The sequence below is a fragment of the Melospiza georgiana genome, chromosome 12 (assembly GCF_028018845.1).
Source record: "Melospiza georgiana isolate bMelGeo1 chromosome 12, bMelGeo1.pri, whole genome shotgun sequence".
Lineage (NCBI taxonomy): Eukaryota > Metazoa > Chordata > Aves > Passeriformes > Passerellidae > Melospiza > Melospiza georgiana.
Genome location: NC_080441.1, coordinates 14819042 through 14838784, shown reverse-complemented (window position 1 = coordinate 14838784; position 19743 = coordinate 14819042). Strand labels below are relative to the sequence as shown.

The following is a 19743-nucleotide window of genomic DNA, read 5'->3' as shown; positions in this document are numbered from 1 at the left end:
TTTTAGTTATTCATTGTGTTATCACATTCATTGTGTTATCATATTTCACTATTATTTGATTTGTTCAGCCCTAAGTCCTTCTGATTTTCCTGTGTTACATTCCAGCCTTTACTGATGTGAGTGCTGAAACTTGGTTTGGTTTTATCAATGTATTTAGTTCTCAAAGTAAGTGTTTTAGTTAGGCAACATTAAAAACAAACAAACAAAAAAACCAATCCCAATTTACTACCAGGATCAAACCTTACCAACCTCAACAGACACCTTCCTTCCAGACCAGGGTTGTTTTTCCAGTCTAATCCATTTCCATCTCCTTTGCAGCCAATACCGTGGCAGCTTCACAATTGCTCTGTTCATCTTGTTCTCTGGAGTTTTCATAATAACTTCCCTGGTGACACCGTATCAAATGGTTTAATGAAGTGTGAGCTACAGACACTGCCTTTTTTATTATTATTTTTTTTTATTTTATTTTCCTAAAGAATGGAGTGTAACAGAACAGATGAGCAAAATCCCAAGACACCAAGCCAAGACTTACAATGTACATCTGGGAAACTCATGTTGCTTTTCACAGCACTTTCCACACATTTTTGTGTCTCAAATTTTCCTTTTAAATCTGTTCTGAATTTTTGCCTGGTTAAGGTCAAACTAAGAATTTATAAGTGTGTGGATAATTTTCTATCTTGAAATGAAGACCAGTTGCTGTAATTGTTTCAGTCTTATCTTCTTTGTCCTTTTCCTGTTTTTTTTTTTAAGACCAGTTTTTAAGAGTTTTATTTTCTATCTATTGTATTAGTTTCCCTTACTACAGATTTATCAGGATATTCAGTTGTATATATAATATACTTAGAGCAGAAAAGTGTTGGCTTTTTGAATTTATCCTGTCAGCCACTCCGTTTTGGGTTTTTATGGGTCAGTTTCCCAAGAGAAAAAAAAAGAGAAAAGGAAATTAGAAGGGAAAACCCCCTATGAGTAGCTGCATTTTCTATGTAATTATTGTATCAACTGTTGCTATGCATGAGATAAAGATAAGTCAATTAACTTATGAATGTTTCAATAATCCTTTCTCTGACACTGCACAGGTATGTGAAAACACATATTTAATTAAGCTATTACAGTAAAAGCCCTGAGCCATTTGTCAGTTCATTAGGCACACTTTTTATTACGCTTTGCGCTTTGTTTTCCTCTTCCCGGGCTTATTTGATGCTGCAATTTATTCTTTTTAAAGACATTTGGACAGCAATGACAACAGGAGAGGCACTCTGTAACCTATGTTAAGAATGCACCACCATTTTTTAATAGAGGAGACCTCTATGAAAAAATCACTCCTGAGGCTTGAATTGGAGAGTTCTGCAGGGTGAGGTGCTCAGTGCTGTGACCGTGTTCACAGGGGCCTGAGGATGAGGGAAGAGATGAGGATCTGACTCCGTGTTTCAGAAGGCTGATTTATTATTTTATGATATATATTATATTAAAACTATACTAAAAGAATAGAAGAAAGGATTTCATCAGAAGGTTGGCTAAGAATAGAAAAAGACAGAATGATAACAAAGGGTGGTGTTTTGGACAGATAGTCCAAGCCAGCTGACTGGCCATTAATCAGACACAACCACATAAGACCAATCACAGATGCACCTGTTGCATTCCACAGCAGCAGATAATCATTGTTTACATTTTGTTCCTGAGGCCTCTCAACTTCTCAAGAGAAAAAATCCTAAAGAAGAGATTTAGATTTTTCATGAAATATCATGACTACACACTGGGAAAACAGATTTGGGGGAGAAGCTGTTTCAGCTGTGGGACCCCCACATGAGCAGCCCTGTGCTGGAGATGTACCAGGGCTCAGAGGGGAGATTCTCCCCTGGATTTCATGTGGGATGAGGTGCAGGGTGAGCACCATGTCACAGCATCAGAAAATTGTGTCTTCACTGGAAGAAAATGAGGGGTCCTGAGCTGTGATTTCAGAGGGCACGGAAAGCTCGAATGAAGAGAAAGCTCAGAGAGAAGCATCAAGGGATTTCTTGCTTGATTAAGAAATGTGATTTGGTAAGTAAAGAGTGAGTCAGCAGCAGTCCCCAGGCAGGGTGGGTGTGCTCAGTGTGTGCCAGGCTGTGACTCAGAGCTGCTCTGTGCTCACCTGCTCCTGGCCACGCTGCTGCTGCTCTCTGGCGCTGCTGCAAACCATGCACAGTCATTACAGAATCCCAGTGATACTGGGTGTGATATTTCCCCTAAAACATGAATTGAGTGTAAATCACTCGATGAGTATTTTTTATTTAGAGGCATGTACGTATTTACATGTGTTTTGTTGTGGTTGCACTTAGAGCTATGAAGTTGTTCAAGCACACATGGGATAGAGCACTGTACATCAGCAACTGCTGAAAATTGTGGAGTCTTCTGGTTTTTAAGTAAGCCTGGCTTTAAAATGTGCAAAAAAAAAGTTAGCTAAACAAACCTAAGCAAGTGTTTTTGTTGCTTTGGTTTATTATGTTTCATTTTGGATAAGTGCTCACTTCCAGACTTTAATGATGTAAACAGAGCTGCCATGCAAAACATTTGAGAGAAGAAGAAAAATTGGTTTTCTAGAGAGAGAGAAAGTTTAGAAAGAGTAAGAAAAAAGTTTAGAAAGAGTAAGTAGTTTGCTACAAGAAGCGTGAAAAGCTGAGTGTAAAAAAGCTGTCACACAGGATTTTCCCAGCAATGTCACATGTGATGTTTGCCACATTGTGCAGCTGAATTAAAAGGGACAGAGGGAAAGTCACTGCAGTGGAGGCAGGAGCCAGGTCCTTACAACCACAGGAGCCGCCTTGGGAATCCTGGGGGCTCTCACAGCTCCATGGAGCAAATACCCACACTGCTGTTGCATTAAGGGTGTAAAAGTTTGGCAGAAGATAAATGTCCCTTGTGTTCCAGCTGGGTCTCAGGAATTCAAGGCAGGGCTCAAATTCAGGTTATAGCCAATTCTGACTATGGGGCTGGTGAAGCTCAGTAAGAACTTCCAGGAGCACAGCTGTACAAATAGTGCAGGAATGTGGGGTTTGATTGCATTCAATAGGACTTTGCATGATCCAGATTCATGAATGAAGTGATTTATTGAAGCAACAGGAAAGCAGGGTCAGGACTGCCATGATAAATGCACTAACTGCAGAGAGTTAATATGTGCTTCGGATTTCAGCCACTGGGGACATGTGGATTTAAGAAAAAAAAAAAAAAGAAACAAAAAAACAGAGAGGCAGGTTGGAATTATATCTAGCCATAGAAAATATGAACAACTAGGGTATAATCATTCCAAGAAGTTAGAGCAGTGTGTGATGAGATTCAGATTTATTCTGTTGTGGTGTTTCTGCATGCCTGAGCCAAGAGAGAAAGTTTATCATTGCAGGGAGTGGCAGAGTATCTACATCTTCTTGTGAGGTTCCCAGGTGCTCTGCCACAAAGGGAAAATAAAAAAGGATGCTGGTCTTACAGCCAGAAGGTGGATTAAGATCTCTCTGTGTGTTTGTATTGCCTTGAAATGTCTGGAAAAGAAATTAATGCCTTTCTGACTCAGTATGAGGGAAGATACAGAGAGGGAAATTGATGCTATTTGCTTTTGGACAGAATGGTAGTGATTCATTATTATGACCCTACAAAATATCAGTGCTTAATCTCATATCTGAGAAAATCCATTTTCCCCTTGCTGTGAAAAAACTAAATACTCTTTTTTTTTTTTTTTTAATTTGCAAGTAATTAAATAGTTATTCTCTGAGTCAGAATTAAAAAAGATTGGTAGAAAGCTGTATTTGGGGAGGTTTCCCTAAGGTTTTATTAAATGGCTTTTACGCTGATTTATCTCCAATTCCTATTGGGAAAAATTCCAGAATTTCTTGCAAAACAGAAGAAGACGTATCAAATTCTTCCTTGGAAAGAAAATCTCTAAACAAAGAGCTAATAATATATTCCCAAGTTCAAGAGTAGCTCAGGAAAATAGTCAAATTAGGCATAACCACTTCTCTGGGTTACAACTTCAGTTAATTTGCAGTGGGTATCTACAGAATAATCAGTGGGGTTTGACTTTTCCTTCCCCCTGCAGGGACTGTGAAAATGCTGCCCTTGTGCTGGCACTGGAGGCATTGCTTCCAACAGAAAGGAGATTTCCTGACACTGCCATGTGCCTAGAATGAATTTGGGCTTTCCAAAACTGCCACATTTCAGAGGATGTTGAGCTGTGGGACCCTCAGACACAGGTGGGGAATGTGAGGAGCTGGCCCTGGGGCAGCTCTGGGGCCCTGGATCCCAAACCAGGCACACTGCATTGGTTTTCCCTTTCCCTTTGTGGATTGGTTTTCCCTTTGTTCCACAGCTCTGTTTGCCCACCTGGCAACACATTTTTATTTCTGGCCTTGGGGAAAGGGGAGAGGATGTGCTGGTCTGATCTGACAAACATAGGGGGTGCATCCAAGGGTAGGAGCTCAAAAACATCCCCATGCTGGGACAGCTTTACTTAGAAAGACAATTCTGATCCGATTATAGGATAATTCAACCTGAAAGGGACTTTTTGAAGGTCTCTAGTCCTCAAGGTGCTCAAGGAAGAGCTGACTTCCAGGTGAGATGGGGTTTGGGGTTAGATCCCAGCTGTGTTCTGAGCTTCTGCAAGGATGGACATCCCACAGTCTCTGTCTGACCACCTGCACTGAGATTTATCTCTTTTTTTTCCTACTTCATACACAATTTTATTACATCTATCACTGGCAAAATTGCTTCTTGTTTTGCTGCCCAGCTTTTGGAATTCTCCTGTTTGGAATTCTCCTTTTTGGAATTCTCCTGTTTCCTCTGGAAGTACCAGCAGGTAGATGTAGGCAGCAAATCCATCCCTGTTCAGAGCTTTTTCTCTGGGCTGAACCAAACCCAGTATTTATTGTGCTTCCTCCCACATCACCCTGGTCATCTCCACTGGACTTGCAGCATTCTCACACACTGAGAACTGCACAGAAATAGAAATGTTTCCTAGTGCTGCTACAAAAAGGAGAAAGATGAGTTCCAACTGCCCAAAATATAGAATTCTCTTAATATAAAAATATGACTTTATTGAATCACTAAAAGGAAAGTAGCTCTTTGCAAGTTTGCCATGAAAATCTGTATTTTAAAGCAACCTTCTGTTCCAAAAAAAGGGAAAATTAAATTGGCAATGGATTAAAAAAAAATAATAAAGATGCAAATAGCAAGAAATGCAGGGTTTAGAGTGAAGAATGAAGCCTTAAATCTGCCTTCCTGAACATAAATTGTGTATTCTATTATATAATTTTAAATTATTTGCCATTCTGAAAAGGGCTTCATGGAGCTATAAAAATTTATGTCATCTGACTATCTGGCTCAGATAGTTGTGAACTATCTGCAACTGTTTTCCTGTCAAAAATTGCAGTGCTTACAGTTCAGTTTAGTTGACTTCAGATTTATTTTCTTCCCTGATGTAGGTCTACCATCAAAGTCAAGGCTGAAGGAAAAAACTTTTTATTTACAAATGTTTGTTCTTTATCAGCTTGTTTGCTTTCATCTGGTAATTGGGGAGATGTGAATGTGACTTGGAGAACTGGACACTGCCAATATTTTGGGAGGAGAAATCTCTCTTGCATATGGCCTTTGTACTTGTGACGCCATTGGATGTTTTGGGGTTTTTTTTGGGGGTGGGAATTGGTGAAAGCCATCACTTTTGATCATTAAGTGCTTCTGGGGTATTTTTTACAGCAAGACTCACCATGAATTAATGTTACCTCAGCCTGCCTGAAACTCAGGTTGGTTTTTTTGGGATAAGCTGACAATCCTTGATTTCTCACCCAATTTCAGGCGCACGTTGGTAACATCCAGAGGTTCCCTCAGTGTCTCAGGAGGGCTCAGGAGCTCTGCAGAGGGTCAAGGAAAGGCAGGATCCTGCCTGGGGCTGGGGAACAGCTCCAGCCTCAGCAGGCAGCTGCCTCTCCCCAGGAACAAGTGCTCTGAGCTTTGAAGGGTAAAACAGCTAAAGATGAATGCATTTAATTCAAAGGGAAAAATAATTGTGTTTATTCCAAGAAAGGTTTGGTTCTTTTCCTTTTAGCAAGTGTAATAGTGGTAAATAATCCCAAAGGCATGTGAGCCCACACAGTGCCCCACCAGTACAGGCTCATTAACCATTGCAGCTTCTGTTTCACTCCAACTTAACCCTCTGGAATATCCAAAATCTCCAGCTTATCAACCTCTGCTTTAAATAATTCATATTATTTATTATTTATTATTTATTATTTAAATAATTAATCATTTCTTGATAGACAAAAGTGTTTTTCCTTCAGTTTATTTCAGTAATTTTATTTTTCCTTCAGTATATTTTACCTTCAGTTTATTTTGAACTGGACTTAAAGAGTGAAAGGAAAGAATGTGCCAAAAGAAATAATTGTTTTACTTTATCAAAAAGCAAGAGTCGCATGGAAAAGAATTTGGCTTTGCTGAATGTTTAAATTATAATTCTAAGGAGTGTCAGTAGTAGATTGAACTGGAATTGACGATTGACCACAAAATTCAGTATGTGTAGTTTGATGTTAGCTATTGGAAAAAAAATCTGTGATAGGCCCATGTTTCAATTTAAAATTATGGAGATGGTTCTTAAATAAATGCAGAATCCATGAATAAATTGTGAATTATTTTTCTGGTACAGTGGTGTGCTTAGAAGCTGTAGCTGAAGGAATTAGTCACAAAGTTTTACCTTGAGGAGGCTGAGGGATGCAGTGAGAAGGAAAACTCATGACTTCAAGCCAGGATCTGTGTAAAGTAATAACAAGAGTATTAGCAAATCAGTAGAACAGTTAATTCTGAAGGTGGAGCCCAGGCTTGAGCATTCCTGTAATCAAATTCCCACATGATTTTTCAAACTGAATATGTAAAATGCAAGAGAGAATTACTCTACTCACCATTTCAGTATGCAGACATGAACAGTGACAAAAATAGGCACTTCTAATTCAGAAGCCTTATCTTGGAGTTGTTCTTTGTGGTGTGGTTTTGCTTGGGGGTTGTTGGTTTGTTTTCATGATCTAGAGTTAAGTCATGTCCTGTCCGTGATCCTTTGGCTGCCCAGTGTCTCCTTAATGTGGAAAGGTGATTTGGAAAAATTGTCCTCACAGCTTTGAATTAAAAGCTGTGTTTTGGAAAAAAAAAATCTGAAGTTATTTAGAAACTTTCTAGAGACTTTTTTTTTGTTTGTTTTTGAGACCAGCTAAGTTGGAAAGAATAAATGGTCCAGTGACCACTTATTCATTCATCTGCATGTGCAGCTGCAAAATTATTTTCTGTGCTGTGCAAAACTCCTTCCTAAATATGAGGTTTAGAGACCCTCTGGGAGTAATTAACTACAATACAGAAGCAAATCTGGGTTCATTGTATGAACTGCTCATTTAAGAAATATTTTTGTGCACAAAGCCCATTAAAAAAGTTCTGAAACCTTCATGAATGTTAAACATTTTATTATAGGATTCTGAGCACTTCCTATATAAATGAAATCTAAAGTAATTTCATTAATCACATCTAGCTTTTGATACCTGGATTGCTGTGTCAGATGTATGCCACAGTGCATTCAACAGCTAAAATTTGGCTTTTATTTTGTTATTTATTTAACAGTGATAGAACAGCTCTTTTCCTGTGGGCTGCACAAAAAGTTGAGGATGTGTGTCACAGACATCTTTTATGAAAAATCCTTTCCTTAGGATTTTTCCTCCTGAGAAGCTGAGAGGCCTCAGGAACAAAATGTAAACATTGATTATCTGCTTCTGTGGATTGCAACAGGTGCATCTGGGATTGGCTCATGTGGTTGTTTCTAATTAATGGCCAAGCACAGTCAGCTGGCTTGGACTCTGTCTGAAACAGAAGCTTTTGTTATCATTCTTTTCTATTCTTAGCAAGCCTTCTGATGAAACCTTTTCTCTATTCTTTTAGTATAGTTTTAATGTAATATATATAATAAAATAGCAAATCAAGCCTTCTGAACATGGAGTCAGATCCTCGTCTCTTCCCTCATCCTCGGACCCCTGTGAACACCGTCACAGATGTGCTCAGATGAAGCTGCCTGCTGTTGATTTTATTCTCGTCCTGGTCCACTTCCATGCCCCTGCTTGGCCAGGTGCTTTCCTCCTGTGCTGCCAGCCCTGTGCTGCTCGTGGTGTCAGGAGCTTCCCCCAGAGCAGAGCAAAGCAAAGCTGCTGCTTCTCTTCAGCTGGACAGGACTGGCAGGCAGGATTACCGAGTTCATTTCACCAGACTGGAAACGCATGCCCTCAGCTTCAGTGGCTGCAGCACGTGCCTCAAGTCAGGAGTACACTTAATTTACCCAATTAGCCCAATGCATGAGGCAGAAGGAGCTCAGAAGCAGCAGCATGATGTTCTCTGGCCTGTGTTACAGGCGTGGTGATCAGCCTTGCCCTCACTGTCAGCTCCTTTTTGAGGCAGCACAAATCGAATGAGATGCTGTGAGGAAATCTGACCCCACTGGGTGTGGGATGGGGCTGCTGGGACAGTGGTCCTGAGCTGCAGAATGCTGGGGTTAGGCTGGCTGGCCTGGCTGTGAGCTCATGATCAGCAGGAAACAGTGGCACAAAAATAGATGAAAAGCAGAAATAAGTGCTCAGCTTTTATGAAAGTTTGTCCTTTCTTTTCTGTTAACTCTTTGTTGTCTGTTTGCTCCAGAAGGATCATACAATGTTGCCTAATAATAAAATTGCATCTTATCCACCATTCATTTCCCAATAGAAATTGAACTATATAACTGTATATGTTATATAGCAGTATTTAACATATACTGCTATATAACATATAGATATGTTATATATCTATAACATTGATAATTTATATATATAATAAAATATAACATTGCCTAGTAAAATTGCATCTTATCCACCATTCATTTCCCAATAGAAATTGAACTATATAACAGTATACTGTTATATACAGTATACTATATAACAGTATTTGTTATTATAGGAGACTTGATCATTAATATCTGAGGGTTTTTACAACACCTCAGAATATGTAAAATATATCCAAACCCTTCCATTTAAGGTGATGCATTACCCCGTGCTTGGCTGCGCTATCTGGATTGGCTGGAATTTTGTGCAATTGCTATTTTACACAGCAGCAGAGTATCTGTGAAGTGGATATCAATTGAAACATATTTTGCTCTTCAGACTTGCTTTTGCAGGTTTCACAAAACATTTAATTAGTGATAATCAGCTTTTAACCAGCCAGAGCACACTGATGTGATTCCCTGCCTCTCTCCCCCATGATTGTAGGCATAGTCTGTACCCTTCAGATAAATTGCTGGCAGTCTGGAGAACGTCCTAGCCAGCAGGAAGGGGAAGAATAAGGATGTCAGTTGCATGGAGAATAAAGAAAGTGTTGTGTTTACTGTGGTTTCAGTGAAGATTATCCTTTTCCTTTACTTTTCAGAATGGTGAACTTGGAAACCAGCTGGAGATTGCAAAGTCTCCTTTCCCTTGAGGCTGGTGGTCAATGGTCATCCTCTACCACACCCAAGGAAAGCAGAGGAGCTCCACGCTAACTTCTGTAAGCTCTGCTTCACTATGGAAGATCAAATGATTTTCTGGCTCAGGTTTTGTGATCTGCCTTGGACCTGGAGTTTGGAAAAGGGATCGTCTCTGAGGCACGGTTAAGAGACAGAGCAACCAGCCCCAGACAATGAGCACTTTAAGTAGCACTGGAATATTGCTCAGCTTAACAACAGTGTCTGTTACACTGGATTTCAGTTTGCATGGTGGTCTGATGGCTTGGTCCTTGAGCAGCAATTTGACTCTGAACCAGAGTTTGCCTACATCTGATCCTCTCAACACCTCTGAGAAGGGCGAAGTCTCTCGGATGTCCGTCAGGGAGAAGAATTGGCCGGCCCTCCTGATCTTGGTTGTCATCCTGCTGACCATTGGGGGGAACATATTGGTAATTATGGCTGTGTCCTTGGAGAAGAAGTTGCAGAATGCCACAAACTTCTTCCTGATGTCTCTGGCAGTGGCAGACATGCTGGTGGGTATCCTGGTCATGCCCGTGTCGCTCATTGCAGTGCTGTACGGTAAGTGCCTTCCCTCCTTGTTTGAATTTTTGCTTTTGCAGGGAGTCCCCCGAGGCTGCAGCAGCCTGATTGTCCCTGTGCTGGTGGCCTGGGGGGTGTCAGTGTGTCCTTGGTCGTGGCTCTGTGCTGAGGTTCATTCTCTGGTGTTCAGTGTCAGGAGTGACCTGTGAATAATGTCACACTGAGGAGTTCTTACTGCTGGGGCCACGCGAGAGTCTGAGACAGAGAGGCAGCTTTTCACCTTGGGTTGGGCTGTCCCAAAACCGAGCTAGGACACAAAAGCTCACAGAAAAGTAATTAACTTTTATTTATTGTAAAAGTAATGAAATTTTAATTTATCGTTCATGAGCTACCCAGCTCTAAGCTGGGTCAGGATCTGTCCTTGAGCTGTCACTGCTGGGATCAACGGGATTTGAGTAAAATCATGGATCAGAAAGGAGGTTTGCATGAGTAGATTTGGCATTCAGATAAAGCCTCCACTCCTGGCATTTGTAGCTCAGCTTGCCTTATGCCTTTCAGGGGGTCATTGTGCCGCTCTGTGCCTCAGTTTCCCTGTCTCTAATCTGGGAGAATGCTCTGCTCTAAAGCCTGCCTGTAGAGCTGTAAACATTTATTTCTCCCCATGTCAGGGTCAGTGTGCTTGCAATGGAGTGGGGCATCACTCCTGCACTCAGGTGTGGAACCACTGTTAGCACTTCAAAGAAGTAAAATATCAAACACATCTTTCATCTGGCTGAGACTCCAGATCCCTTTGTGCTAGGAGTCTCCGTCCCTGGCTATTTCAAAGGAGCATTTTGTTCTCCTCTGTATCTCTGATCATCATGTTTGTATACTCTTGTATCAATTTTATAATCTGTGAATTTCGTAGATAAAACTTTAAATTTTTGAAGTCTTGTTTTTGGATTTTTTTAGAAAGGTATTTTAATATTGATATTTCTTGGAAACAAATAATACTGTTTACTTACAAATTTGATTAGTAATTGGTTTACTGTCCTATAAAGTAAAATGTAGGGATATTTATCTGACTTCTTCACTTGCCTAAATGAGTACATCTGGCAGAGATTAATCTCTAAAACACATTGATCAAGCATACATCATTCCAAAGCTTATATAGCTTGTCTACAGTGAGTTAAATCAATATGTGATTTAAGTACAGGCCTAGCTATGGAGACCTTATGCACAAAGATCTTTTATTTTGAACTGTCAGAATAGTTCCATCTCTAAATCTTGTGTGTATTATAACGTGTATTTTATTTTTAGCATTTTACTCCAGCTCCCTGGAGCTTGAAAGGGAGAATATAAATACTGAATTATGTGACAGACCTGCACTTGCATAAATTCTGTGTTAGCCAGTGACTCTAAAAAGGTGAATTTATGGAACTGGTCTTCCTACATCCATACTTTCAAGGTCTTTGGAAACTAATAGAAATGGATTTTCTGTTCTGCCTAGAAAATGATTACTTAAGGTAGTTTAAAGGTGTAAAGCATGCCACCCTTTTAGCAGCAAGGAAATATCACTGATTTCAAGAGGCATTGTAATTATCCTCCTCTTTTGCCAGAGAACCAGCACTGCCTGTGATAGCCCAAACATTTCTCCACAGACAAACAGTACTACATAGATTTTTTGGCAAAAATCGTAATTTCATGGAAGATTTGTGGAAATGCTTTGAGGAATGAGGAGGCTGCTGGGGCAGTGCTGGGTGCTGGACCAAAGCTTGTTGCCTCCAGGCTTTGTGAGGGGAGGAGGAGGAGGAAAAGTTCAATTTGGGGGAAAATGAGCCTCAGGAGGAACTTGTAGATTGATCTCAGTAGGACCCCAGTGAAATAATTTTTTAAATACTATTTAAGCTCCAAATTGTGGAAGTAAGGAGGGGAAAAATGTTCTTACATCAGCAAAATTCTTGTGAGAATAACAGGGGTGCATGGCCATGGACTGAGCAGGGAGAGTGTCACTGCTTGGAAACATCACTGTGAACGTTCAGTCACTTTTACTCTGTAACTTTTACCTTCTTCATTCCAAACAATCTACATAATTGTACACTGGGCTGTTTCAAAGGCTGCCATATGCTGTACTGAGAAGTGCATGCAGCACATCTCTTCCAGATTTTGTAGAAGTCACTTTTAATTTATGTAATCAGAAAGAAACCTTAAAAAATACATATAACAAACAGAAGAGTGAAGAAATTGCTTTCAAGTTTCCACATCAGCTCTCTCAGCCCCAAAGATAAATTCTAGTTGACAGAGTAACTAATTTCAGAGTAGGCTATTTCCTTACTTTTGGCTAATAAGGTAAATGAAGTAGATTTCACTTCAAGCATAACCAGAAAATTGAATAGACACCCTCCACAAATACTTCGGGTTTTTGGTGGTTTTCTTAATTAAAAGAAGGGAAAATCAAGTTTCAAATTAATTCAAGAGTCTTATTATAAAGGGAAGGACAGCAGGATGCAGCATGATGGATTTTGCAGCAATTAATCAGGGCTTGGATATATTTATCAATTAGTCTTAAGTGTCTTACAGTAATCGATGGGTTGCATTTGACAGCTGAGAGCATTTTCCCTGGCATGCAGTTCCTAAAGAAGTAAGCAAATTAGTCTGCTAATTAATAAGCATGTATTGGGGAGAGGAAATGAGAAATGTACACAGTGTTTCATCTCAGTGAAGAAATGCCTGATTAATTAAAAATACTGGTATTTTTATAAAAATATTGATAGGCATCAGGTATCTCACACACGATGGAGTTTCAGAGAGCAGGTGGAGGTTGTCTCCTCACCCCCGAGCCCTTAGGGACAGGCAGCAGTGGGTTTATATGGTGTCATGGGTTTGAGAGCAGGAAAGAGAGGGCTGGTGCAGGAATGCAAGGGAATCCCCTCGGCTGATCTGACTTGCAGAGGATGTTGAGCTTTCTGGGTTCCTGCAGAAGTTGCCAGAGTGTGGCTGAGGAGTGGCCAGCAGCCCCTCTGCCCTCCCAGGGCAGGCTCTGCTCCGCTCTGTTCTCCCTCCCCTCGTGGTGCCCGGGGCTGGGGCAGCTGCCAGGGGCTGCGCTTGGATGCAGAATCCACCAGCCCCAGCTGCCAGAGCAGATTTACACCCACAGGGTTGTTATTGTTGATAATTGCCATCACTGTGGCGTGTGGCGGAGATGTGCTGAGCACTGGGGCACACTTTGGGGCTGGCTTCCCTGCAGAGGGGGAGCAGGGCAGCTCAGCTCTTTGATGTGACACTCAGGTATCTGGAAATGATCAGGCATTTTAAAGACCAGATCAAGTCATGGGCTTAAATGCGTCTTGACTACACCAAGTTCCAGCTGACAGTTGCATTACTTTCAGAATTTATTATTTATTCCTGTTAGTTTTAAATGTGTAATGTTTCTATTTGTGCTAAGTAACCACTACATTTTATTCTTCTGCTCGGGTGTGAGTGAATGGAAACCCCTACACTGCTTGCACTATCTGTGTCATAAATTCAGAGAGGAGATTATTTTTTTTTCTCTCCAGTGACACTTTGGACCTGGGGTGTGTGCATTGAAATTTATATCCAACAGGAAGGGTGAGTTTATCTTTTGCTATCAGTAGGATCCTTAGGCTGCTGCACTCTGTGCTCACCCAGCAGCATTTATTCTCTTTCCAAGTGCCTAAGCTTTCTTGTCCCTCAGCTAACCTAAATAATTGAAATCTGAAAATCCTACTACATCATTATTTACCCTCTTTCCAGATTATTAGATTCATAGCAAACTTTAGCTGAGATATTGAGTGTCCTGCTACTGAATTTTCTCCACATGAACAACTGCCTGTTTACCTGATGTGACAAATGGGATTAAGTTGTGGTGTGTCTGTGTTGCTGTTGGGAAAAAAATCTCTGTATGATGTGCCCTGAATCCATAGAACACTTTCTTTTCTGCTACCCAAGGTTTAAATTGTGCTTAGAGTGAGAGGAGGGGGGAATACTAAATGGATACTCTCTGTACCTCATTGAATGTGGGTCCCTGGTTGTAAAACACCTTGAGGCAACTAAATGTTAACTTGCAGGGTTTTTCAGAGCCTCTGAAAATGTGGCACCCTATGATGATTCCCTGCTGGAAACAGCATTAGGAACCTGCACAGCTTTGGCTTGCACTGGGGGAAAACTGATGGTTTCAGGTCAAGTGAGAGTCAAAGGCTGAAGGGCTGAAATCAGCACAAGAGCTCAGCACTGAGAGGGTGATGGTACCTGTCAGGAGGAGGGAATGCTGCTCCACACCCTTTCTCAGCAGTGATTAAATCTATTAAACCTATATTTGCATCACCCTCTTCAAAAACATTTGACTCAGAGCTTTTAATTGTCATATTCAGAGCTGGATTTTCTCCACACACATAAATTTCCTCTTAATGTAATTTTTTATTTTATCTGAGATTATCTATACTTTATGTCTGGCTCTTTATCTAGTTTACTTAAATTTTTTTTGTTTTGTTATACTTTTAATGTTGGACAATAAAGACTGGAAGCCAGATGAGTGAGGAAAGTGTCATTATCTGAGGAGTGCAAAGCCCTTTGAAGGAAAGACCACAGTGCTCTATGGTACTTGAAAGTCATCTTCTCTCTAGTCTTATTAAAGCAGAATTGCTTTCAAAAATTGTCAGAGCAATTTAACTTGTTGTAGCCTTTTGTTATTCTTTCTCATTATTTTGATGTGTGTGTTTTAGTGATGTCTTGTCTGAAAATCTCCTCAAGATTTTTATTTGCTTCTGTTATGAAAGATGAGAAGCAAAATTTGATATTTGCAGAATGACACCAATATGAGGTGGATGCAGTCATTTGGACATGATATACATATATTTTTTTTTGTCCAACTGATAAAATTTCACTTATCCATGGAGCAACCCCATCCCCAGGACTTTTTTGACAGCCAGGCTGTGTATGGCTCTAGTGCAGCATTCTCCATTGAGATAAATACTTTATATGATATTAGCAAATTAACATGAATGTTTTCTACTCCTTTCCATTTTTTTCCTTTTATCTCAATTAGTTTCATAGAAAAATCTGCTAGACATTCTTTTATAGGCATGTTACAGTTTTATAGTAGTTATGCTAAAGACCCCAAAACCAGCTTGTTAGCCCTGATGGTGTGTTGAAGGCTGACCAGGAATGAAGAGGAGGCAGAAATGGTGTAAAACCATGGGTGCAGTTAAGCTGTTTATGGGGGCACAGGTACCCCATGATGCAGACATGGTGCTTAAAGCAGTTTTTATTTTATTTATATTTATTTGTGTTTATTTTCAATGAAGTAAAATGTAAAAAACACTCATGCTGATTGTTCCTCTTGTCTGGGAATGTTGGTTTAACTGAAGTGGCTTCCTCATACACACCTTTCTAATCCCTGTTGAAGCTTTGGTCCTCACCAGGTTGAGAAAGATGCAAAAGTGAGGAGCCCATAGAACTGGAGAACGGTCATCTCCACCTCCTCCATGGGGAGCTGCAGCTGTGCTGGGTGAGACAGCCCTGATAGGGAGGTTCTGCTCTGGGAAGGGCACAGGGGAAAATTCCCTGGTCAGGCTTATATCTTGGCTTGCTTTCTGCTGAATTCCTCCTCTTGGGAGTGGATTTTGGTTACAAGACTTGCAAGCAATGGAGCAGTCCATAAATAAATTGTATAAATTCAGGAAAGCAAGTCAGGGAAGTCTCTGCTGTCTGCAAACCGACTGTTGTCCATTTGGAGGTTTGTTTTACTTATGTTAAAGTATTAGATGGATTTGTATTTGTCTTTTGAACAGTGTCTCTACATTTGGATGTTGTAAGAAGAGCTACAGAGTGGATCTTGTGGAAAGCAGTTTTTCTTCATTTCTAACACCTGCAGGTGTTAGATCTGTCTGTCTGCTGGTAGATTAAATTATAGCAGTGTTCAGCACTTGACCTGCCATCACTTCTTTGGGCAGATGGTCATGTACTTATTGGTAGCTGAGCAGTTTTTTCTCCTTATGCTGCACCTGTACAGACAGATTTAGAAAGCTTGTCACTTTTAATGTAATAAGAACCAGCCCCATAAAAATTCAGATTTTAGTGAAACCTCAGCTTGAATTGCAAATTCCTCCTAAAAATTCCATGGAGACCTGGCATAAGTCTTCTGTATGGATGGTATGGATGCTCTTTTCTCTCCCTCAGGACAATCTGTCCTTCCCTTAGCAGCCCTCTGTGCTGTGGTAAATGTGCAGTGTTATGGTGAGCAGGATGTGAGCACATCTGAGAGGAGCAGGCAGTGCCCCAGGTGCCACCTGAGCTGCATCCTCAGACCCCTGTGCCCCAGCAGGAGGGACAGCAGGCAGCCCCTGGTGTCAGCAATGCCCCAGCTTTGTCTGGCAGCATGGTTTGAGTGTTTCCCCCACCCCAAACCCTGGCCCAGGCTCTCTGCTGTGTGCACGGACCAAAGTCAGAGCAAGTGTTTGGGGCTACAACTCCTGGGTAAAGCCAGCTGCAGACAGGTGGAATATTTTGGAATCTTGCCTGCACTGATGTGTGTTAGCTGAGGCAGTGTGAATGACATGGGGTTAATAACTAAAATATAACATAATATAATACAATATAATATAATATAATACAATATAATATAATATAATATAATATAATATAATATAATATAATATAATATAATATAATATAATATAATATAATATAATATAATATAATATAATATAATATAATATAAATGCACATGTCCCTCCTGGCCTCTCAGCAAAGCCTTGTTTTGTCCTGCCCTGCCCAGCTCTGGGCAGGAAGGTCACGTTCCTCAAGGTGTTCTGCTCTGCTCCTTCCTTCTGGAAATGGATGCTGATACTCTTCCTTGGATACTCTGGAAGCCACTGCTCTCCCCAGGGCAGCCTCTCTCCCCTGCAGCTCCTGGGAGCCTGGGCTCTGTTTTGCCATGGGTGTCTTGTGAAAAAGTGGGAAATTAGGGGATCTCTCTGGCTGCTGCTCTGGAGGCATCCTGAGGAGCTTGTCATGGCAAATAAAGGTGTTGAGAGTGCTTTTGTCTAATTCTGGTTGAGGCTGTGGAAGTGTATCCCTGTCTGCAGCCCTTCTCCTGGGAAGATGGAAGAGGGATGGGTTATTCTCATTGCTGGTGAAATACTTTGCAGCATGTGGAGCCCAAGTCCCCATTCTGCCAGCTTTATGGTGTTCCAAAAAATCAAAGCTTTAGCCAGTAGCACCATAATCACCGGGGTGTATCAGATTATAATTTAAGCCATAAACTAGAATTTCTGTCTTGAAAGTATATATTTTTAATATAACTCCCTTCTTGCAAAAATCTGGTAACTTTCACATTTATTCTAATGCTGAAAATGAATTTCCAGCCCTGTAACACTTCTGGGAAGCTCAAATTCTACCCAGCATGTCCAAGCGGCAGGAGCCACTCCAGGGCCATGGAGCTGCAGTTTGTTGGTGTGAGCCATGAGCTGGGCAGCTCTGAGGAGCCTGTGGGGACCAGGATTTGCTTCCTGTGGTCAGCAAGCACCTTTCTCCAAGGAAAGGACTCAGTGTGCCCACATGGCAGGGCTGCCAGCAGCTCTGCCTGAGCTCCCAGGGCCCTGTGGCATTTACATTCTCTGAACTTCACCCAGGGGTTTTTTCCTGGGAAGCTGAAAGGCAGAGAGGCCTCGGAGAAAAGGAAAACAATTCTTATCTCATTTGCTTCTCCTGTGTTGGGCTCATGTGGAATGTGTTTGGAGATTGTTTGATTGAACTCCAGTGTGAGTTGTTTTCACTCTTTGGCCAATCAGGGCCAAGCTGTGTCAGGACTCTGGAGAGAGTCACGAGTTTGCATCATTATCTTTTTAGCATTCTGTAAGTATCCCTTCTGCATTCTTTAGTATAGTATAGTATTCTCTAATATAATATAGTATCATAAAGTAATAAATTAACCTTCCGATAAGATGCTGTCCTCATCAGTCTCCCCCTCATCGAAGTTACCTAAATTTACAATAGTGCCCAATCTCACACAGGAGCTGCTCCCTACAACTTCTTGCCCTTTGCTCAAGGCCATTTGTACGTGGCAAATCTTTTCTTGTTTCCAGGAGGAAAGCAGCAGACCCCTTGCCTTAGGTCTCTGATCTTGCTTCCTCTGCTGCTGAGCTCTGGTTGATGCAGCAGAGGGTTTGTGGTGCAAAGATAATTTTTGGAATAAATCAATGCCAGTTTCACAGAGAGTTTCAATGGCACCTTGCTCACTGCTGTGGGTAGGGCCTGGCAGTTCTGTGCCAGGTCCTTGTGACTCATTTGAGCTCAGCCATTATCCACATTTTGGAGGATTAGTTTATAGGACTCTGAAGACCAAATTCTGCTGTCAGGTAAGAAGGCAGAGCCGTTGCTATTTAATTTTTTTACCACCTGCCTCTTTCTTGTTATTTCTTTACCCTGTGCCACCTGTAAATCATCCAGCTCTGACTCTGGCTGGCTTCTTGGAACAGGCAGAGATTTTCTTTACTGTCCCCTCTGTGTTTGTTCCTGTTGACAAGAGGATCTTGTCAATCCACCAGCATTAGGAGAAAACACCAGAGAACAATAAATATTCCACATTTGTAAACATGCTTTTTTTGCTCCGCCAAACCTCTTGCTGTTAAGTAGCCAGCTCCTTTGCCTGCTGTGGGTTAATGGGACTTTTAGCCTGTGATCTGCCAGGGACGAGGCTGCTGCCCATGGAGCTCAGGCTGCTCAGCCCAGCACAGATGAGCAGAGCACAAACACTTCCAGCAGCCTCTGTTTCTGGTAGCTTCCTTTGTGTGAGAAGCTTGGAAAAGATTGTCATGGAGAAGATTGTATGGCTGCAATAAAATGTACAGGTTGCACACCCTTTGAGTCAGATTGTGTTGGATTTGGATAAATATCCCCTCTAGAGAGGGGCAGAGATCCCAAAGGCCCTGGGTATGCCCTCCATTGCAGGGGGATAGAACATGAGTAAATAAAGGTAGTATAGAAAGTAATCTTACTCCCTAAAGAGTTGCAGGTGAGCCAATTATTAAGGATTAGGAGCAGGCCTGATGTTAACAGGCACAGCTGCAGCCAATAAGAAGAATGTTATAAAAGAGTGGATTGGTGGGAACTGGAGTCAGCTGGCTGCTGTGAGGATGAGGAAGAGTCGGTGCCCAGAGGAGCTGCCTACAAGAAACATCAAGGAGGTATGAAACTCCAGCAATATGGAACCTTGCAGTGTAATGACAATAGAACTCTTGCACTATAAGGCAACACTCCATTACATTCTACATCAGGGAATGAGGGGCTGTGCCAGCATCCCAGCCTGGCCCTGGGCAGGTCAGGAGTGTGTGAGCCACAGCCTTGGCATGTGGTAGCACTGGGGGCTCAGCCTGGCCTTTCCCAGGAAAATCTGAAGCCCAGATTTTCACAGCTTGCCAAGGGATTCTGCAGGGACTCAGTGTTTGCCCCATGAGTCTGGCAGGTTCTCTCACAGACAGAGGTTCTTGCAGAAAGGCCTGGACAAAAGCAGTTATTCTGACCTGCGTGGGAGCGTGAGACCTGGTTTCTGAGATTTAAAAGGACACAGTGCTTTCTTTTTTCCCCCCTTAAATATGGAAAATTGAAAACCAGGAATGCTACAGAGAACCTTAGATTTTATTTTCTAGATGGATTGCTCCTCTGTTTTGCTCAGTGGCAGGCTGCAGGTAAATAACTGTAAGCATACGGGA

General features: G+C 41.5%; 1 protein-coding gene across 4 annotated transcripts in view; it reads left to right on the top strand.

The window, feature by feature from the left end:
• The window catches only part of HTR2C (5-hydroxytryptamine receptor 2C), a 217144-nt gene that overhangs the window by 164418 nt on the left and 32983 nt on the right, over positions 1-19743 (top strand). For all 4 annotated transcript variants that reach the window (XM_058032784.1, XM_058032781.1, XM_058032782.1 and 1 more), the window contains one exon: positions 9439-10072. In XM_058032784.1, coding sequence (XP_057888767.1) covers positions 9688-10072 — 385 coding nt within the window. In that variant the 5' untranslated portion in view covers positions 9439-9687. The remainder of the gene's footprint in view (positions 1-9438; positions 10073-19743) is intronic.